Source organism: Corylus avellana, chromosome 4 (assembly GCF_965113065.1).
Source record: "Corylus avellana chromosome 4, dhCorAvel1.hap1.2, whole genome shotgun sequence".
Classification (NCBI taxonomy): Eukaryota; Viridiplantae; Streptophyta; class Magnoliopsida; order Fagales; family Betulaceae; genus Corylus; species Corylus avellana.
In genome coordinates this window covers 14,750,566-14,757,087 of record NC_142493.1, presented here as the reverse complement: position 1 = coordinate 14,757,087, position 6,522 = coordinate 14,750,566, and the positions used below count along the sequence as shown (strand labels likewise).

At 35.4% G+C, this 6,522-nt stretch overlaps 1 protein-coding gene across 2 annotated transcripts; it reads left to right on the top strand.

Moving 5' to 3' along the window:
- Window positions 1-403: 403 nt before the first annotated feature.
- Window positions 404-3,271, top strand: ATRZ-1A (RNA-binding (RRM/RBD/RNP motifs) family protein with retrovirus zinc finger-like domain-containing protein). Of its 2 annotated transcripts, none has more exons than XM_059590166.2 (4): window positions 404-536; window positions 1,519-1,637; window positions 2,390-2,928; window positions 3,011-3,271. In XM_059590166.2, the coding sequence occupies exons 2-3, from the start codon at window positions 1,527-1,529 to the stop codon at window positions 2,906-2,908; spliced, it is 630 nt and encodes a 209-aa protein (XP_059446149.1). In that variant the 5' UTR covers window positions 404-536; window positions 1,519-1,526; the 3' UTR covers window positions 2,909-2,928; window positions 3,011-3,271. The 2 variants fall into 2 exon arrangements, with proteins under 2 accessions (XP_059446149.1, XP_059446148.1); XM_059590165.2 differs by having other exon boundaries at window positions 405-536; window positions 1,516-1,637.
- The last annotated feature ends 3,251 nt before the right edge of the window (window positions 3,272-6,522 follow it).

The window sequence follows — 6,522 nt, the reverse complement described above, 5'->3', positions numbered from 1 at the left end:
TGCTCCGCCACAGCTTAATACTAGTCACAAAACACCTTGTCAAAGGTCCTTTATGATCAGTTCTCCATCGGAATATAAAACAATGACGAAAATTTGAACAAATTCATTTGGTAGAATGAATACCTTTTTTAGGAATTCTAAAAGATCTGGTGGTCACAGTAAATAAGATTTCCCCGAAAAAAGAAAATAAAAAAATTATTAGGAGAATCTTTTCTTCTTTTAAAAATACTTTGGCTATGTTTGGTTGTAGCCACAGAAGTATTCTAGCATTGGGTGGGGTTACTTAACTTTGATGTCAGCAGGCCCAAACACTTTCTCCGAGTCCAGCTCGGCCCACTGATCAGCCCTATCTCGGAACGAAAGGAAAAAGAAAAGAAGAATATTATTGCTATTTGACCCAGTCTCCACTCTAACTACAACTATAGAAATAGAATACCCACAGTTTTTCCGTCTCTCTCTCTCTCTCTCTCAATTTCTTCCGAGGCAAGCGAAGCAGCATCTTTATCCTTCAGATCTAAATCTCGATTAATCAACTGGTACGCCGATTAATCTTTTATTTATTTATTTATTTTTTCAGTTTTTACTAATCGAGATTTCACTTTTCTTCAAACAACTTTTATTTTGGTTTTTCGATTCTTAATTTCTGCAATTAGAATCTAAGTTTCCACTAAGTTATCTATACATATGCCATATACTTTCTGTTTCTGTGATTCAATCTTCTTTTTCCGATAGGAACAATTTGTCTTTTGCCTGCTATGGATAATTAGGGTTTCGATGATAGAAGCTTATCATTATTCCACCAAAAAATATTGTTAGGGTTAAGTCATAAGAAAGCTTGATGATTTATAATCGGATAAAGCTGTATATTTTGTGGATTTTTTATTTATTTATTTTTTATTCCTTCGGGTTATCGTGGAAAATTAGGGATTTTGTGAAAATCCCGCTTTTAATTTCTAATGAAATAGTTTTACATCCTTGAAATACGAATGTTGCTACGTTGTCTATATATATTCGAGCAAGAGTGGTTTGTGGCTAACTTATGACGGTTGTTAGCGATAAAGCTATAGAAGTTGAAAGAGGATGGGCCATGTTTCATTATATCATTATATTGTTAACTTGTAATACATAATTGTTATATGAAAGTGGACTATGATATCATTCACAAATATTATACATCAGTCATTATAATTAACTTAAATGTGAATTGTTCTGTTTATTTTGTTAGTCTGGACTGCCTTGCTGGATGTAGTTCTTCCTCATGAAAGGATTTTTATCATTTGCTTTCTCCAACTGATGTGCTTCTGTTTTAATTGTACAAAATTAGTGTCTGGTAGTCATTGTTCATTATTACTTGTTCTCAAGAGATAATCATTCATTTTCATGGTGTGAGCCAATTTCTGTCTATTTATATGCGTAGATTGCAGAATTGCCTTTGCTGAATGAACCATTGTATTTTTTTCAAGCGTGATCATTCTTTTCTCAAATTGTTAAAAAAAAAAAAAAAAAAACAAACAGCAGCTTAAAATATGTCAGAAGAGTTGGAGTATCGGTGCTTTATTGGTGGCCTTTCATGGTCAACATCTGACAGAGCTCTAAAGGATGCATTTGAAAAGTTTGGAAAGCTTCTTGAAGCAAAGGTAACAATCCTTCCATTATTTTTGCGTGCTTATCGATTTTTTTTGGCCCCTTTTTTAGCTTGTCTGATATATATTTTTTTTTTACTGTTTACATGTATGTTTCAATTTCGTTTCTTCTTATTGTTTGATATATTTTCCTCTGGAGTTGGTTTCTGCTGCATTCATGGTGGAAAAGACTGCCGAGGCTGAAATATTTTTTGTTTGGATGACATCGTTTTCCATGAGGCTTTGTTGATTCAGAAGTGAAATCTGTAATGTCTGCCAAAGATATGACTGGTGGTCTAAAATCTTAAAATAGATAAATATACGGCGTAACCGAAACTCATGAAACTGTTCAATTATTAATTTTTTTTGGCCCATTTTTTAGCTTGTCTGAATTTTTTTTTTTGTTTACTGTTTACATGTATGTTTCAATTTGAATTTCGTTTCTTCTTATTGTTTGATATATTTGCCTCTGGAGCTGGTTTCTGCTGCATTCATGGTGGAAAAGACTGCCGAGGCTGAAATATTCTTTGTTTGGATGACATCGTTTTCCATGAGGCTTTGTTGATTCAGAAGTGAAATCTGTAATGTCTGCCAAAGATATGACTGGTGGTCTAAAATCTTAAAATAGATAAATATACGGCGTAACCGAAACTCATGAAACTGTTCAACTTTTGTCATATGAATTTATCTTAGGGTTAGTAGTCACCAATGGGATTCTGATGGTTAAGTTGTTTTTTTTTTCTTTTTCTTTTTCAAAAAAAAAAAAGGTTGTTGTTGACAAGTTCTCTGGGCGATCTCGTGGATTTGGGTTTGTCACTTTTGATGACAAGAAAGCAATGGAAGAAGCAATTGAGGAAATGAATGGAATGGATTTAGATGGGCGAACTATTACTGTTGATAAAGCTCAGCCTCACCAAGGTTCAGGTAGAGATTATGATGGTGACCGTAACCGTGACCGGGGGCGTGATCGTGACCGTAACCGTGACTATGGAGGTGGACGTGGTTCTAATGGTGGAGAGTGCTTTAAGTGTGGGAAGCCTGGACATTTTGCTAGGGAGTGTCCAAGTGAAGGGGCAAGAGGGGGCAGGTATGGTGGCAGGGATGATAGGTCTGGTGGTAGTGGTGGTGGCGGGGCTGGCCGTTATGGTCCCGATCGAAACGGAGATCGACTTGGTGGGCGCAACAGGGACTCTGGTAGTCGTGGAGGTTCTGGAGCTGATCGGTATAGTCGTGACCGTTCTGGACCTTATGAACGTCGTAGCACAGGAGGTTTTCGTTCCGGATAGAGTGACCGCTTCTCATTGTGGTACGCAACATATACTGTAGTTTGCATGTCCTTTGTGGTTACTTTGATTGTGACTGAATTACGTCATTGTGCTATATTGCAGCTTTGGAACCGGAGGTGCTGCAGTTACCGTCTTAAAAGCGTCCAAGTTTCATTTTGCTGGATTCTTACTTAGGAAAATTGTTTGGGTGGATCAATCCAGTCTATCAGTAGTTTGAAGTGCAAAAATTGGCATGATACTTGACCTGTTTTGTGTTCCAAAAATGCTCATTTCGATGTTTTGGTCTGATGGGATATTATGCTTGCTTGACATGGACTTTCAAAATTGGTCTTGTAGTCTGTGAATGCCATTATTGCTGCTGGATATCTTGTGATTTCATGCATAGAATTGGAAATACCCTAATTGCTGCCCAATCCGCATTGGCTATCTCATAGGCAATTGCAGAAACGGAAGGTTGTTTGGTTGGATGGGTATTCGGAGGACCGATTCATGGGTATGTCATTGGGAGTATGCTTCTTTTCACTTGGGAAGAAGTGGCTCTAGAAGTAGAATGCCCATTTTGGCTACCCTGTTTCAGTATCTTACTAAAAACAGGAGTCAAGCGGGTAATATATTTTTCTATACATGCATGCTAGTTCTTAAATTATTTGATGTGCTATATTAATGTAATTAACCTTTTGGCAGGATGATTCGCAGTGTATGGTCTTTATGGATACATGATTGGGTTTCTTTGTTGCTAATTGGACATGTATATGGTTTTAAATTTTAAATTGTGAAAGTGTTTTCTACTGGAACCAAGCCATCTGCAATTTAATTCAACATAAGCCACACTCATCTTCTGCATGGCGACTGATGGAGATATCCATTTTCTGGAAACATGTGGCAGGGTTGTGTTGAAGTTCTTGATGAATGCAACAACTGGTGCTCATTGTTTCTTTTTGTTTTTTCCTCTTATGCTGTTCTGCAATGCTCTTCTTGGATGGAAGATTTTATTCTCGCCATGTTTGCACAACCTTATATACGCTTGTGATCTCTTGGTCTTGTTTCCTGAGATCCAGACAAATGGCTATGCTTCTTTCATGTTGGATTAATGGGTTTTTGAGTCGGAGTTTCTTTAGTCAGACATGGTTTGTTCCCCACCATGTTGATTCTATTTCACCTCACTGAGTGGTGGGTTCACTGTCATATTCCCTGTTGAAGACTGCTTCCTCTGCCCCCCCTAGTCCTTTGTGAGAAACCTTTTAATTAAGCAGGGAACAACATTATTCTTCTGATTCTTGTAGATTTTCTATTATTGTTATTTTACCATATGAATCACGATATGGCATGTGTCGGGCGAGGATTTATTTTGCATATTTTGTTCACGCAATTATATCTTCTTATCATTAACATGTCATCCTTTTTTTGTTAGTTATTATACATTGCTTGCCCATCTATGATGGATGGACACTATTCTTATCTTTGTCACGCTATGCTAGTCAAGTCAAGTTTCAACAAATTTTAGCTTAAAAAACGCTCGGGTATTATTTTTTCAAACAAAACCATACATTTCACTCTCAATCTTTCCCTACTTTAAAATATTTTATTTAGAGAAATAGCTTACGTTAATATTTTTCTCATCTTTTTTTTTGTATTATTTTACTAATTTAATGGATCAACTATTATATTTGTGGAGTGTTCACCATTGAATTTGTTTAGGTTCCACTTAAGTTTACGAATTTAATGGTTAGATTTATAAGATGAGATGAGGAAAATATTGGCGTGAATCATTTTTCTTTTCTTTATTCTCTCTTATTAAGAAATTCATAACTACACGAAGAGAACAAACCTCTAAAGTGACGTCTACACTACTTGTAGATCGACATATTTAAGATGAAGTTACAATAGTTCATACGCTTATTAATCTTTTTTTGTTTTTTGTTTTTTTTTTTTTATTGAAATGTTCACATAAGGAAATGAAAAAGGGAGATTCAAACTAGTGATATTTGTTACATGAAACGTGATTTATAGCCGATTGAATTACTCTTGGGACCATATGCTATACCGATTGAAATACGAAGTACAAGGAATTCCCACCAGTTACCGTTTCCAACTCTCCTGTCTTTGTACAAGCACTGCACCATTGTATAAATTCTTAAAGGGCAAAACAGCTTCAAGAAGCATATTACAAATTAAACAATAAAAAACATAAGGAGAGAACCTCACAAATTCGGCAAATCAAGGAGTGAAGTCCTAAGTTGAAAAAACAATATTCTGACCCCAAGACGTGCATAACAAATACAAAGAAATTTATAAATTCAAATTAAAAATACTACAGTTATAAAAATGTCAAACCACAAATACAAAAATCTTCAAACACATCATCAACACACCAATATGTTGATGAAGAGGAAGACCTTTGACAATTTAAAGGAAAAATCTATTCGGAACAGCAAAACCAAGAAATATGCTACGAAAAATAATACAAGGACAAGACACTTACAAAACCTATTGTAGTTCCTGATTCTTTGTACAGATGAGCTCCTCACTCACCTCCCTGCATCCTCTGCAGACTCTAGTTCCACACTGGTCAGATTTCTCGTAGACTCCTTATCGACCCACTGATAAACTTATTGTTAATACATGAATGTGCAGCAAAATCGTGGTTTCATCCAAACTTCAAGAGTCTTCACATCGCATGAACTGTCCTCTTGGCACACAACCCCAAGGTATCTTGTGTATCAACACAATCAAGAAGATACTTGGTACAGAAAGATGTCTCTCAACTTCTCTTGAGTTCTCTGGAAAATCGTGCTTAAAAGAGAAAAGAATGAACAAGATTGGTATTTTAAATAACAAATTGAGTTTGCTCTGCATGGTGGCATCTAGACATGTAAAAGGAATGTCCAGATATAACTAGGGGTTTTCATGCATAATCAAACCTTTATGTCTGAACATTAGGGCACTGTTACGTGAATGCTTTTACATAAACGTAATAGGATAGATTATCAGGTTTTGAGGGAACCTAGATCCTTTAAATTCGTTGAAGGGAACCAAAAACCTTTTCAAACATAAAATTTAGATTAATTTTCTGGTTCCTTTATTCATAACATAAAAGCATTTAAATAGGCAAACTATTACAATATTTTCTAGGGCTAAGTCATCAGCTCTTATTGGAATATAAACTAGAGCTGAGTCATCAAGACTCTTATATAAAAATAAATAAAGACAATATCAAATAAAAATAAACATAATATAATATTCTATCGTATCATATATTTTAATATATCATAATATTACTAATTGTTCCGCATAAACTCCATTCTTGCAGCATTCTTTTCCCCTTGAAGAGGACCTTGTCCTCAAGGTCCGAAATCTTGTTCTTGAAATAATCTTGCTCTTGGAATAGGGCAAGATTTTTTTTTTTGAAAATATCTGAAAATATGTTCAATTATTTATTTTATTTTATTTTTTTCAAGAAAAAAGCTTGCTCACTCACGTGGCCTTCTTTCATTCCCACCATTTTTTTTTTTCTTTCTTTTTCTCTTTTGGAACCAAGCAACATCTAAGCCCTTTTTTCTTCTCCTTTGGGTGAGCCACGATCTAGCGTGAGATGACAAAGTTGGCATGATCAA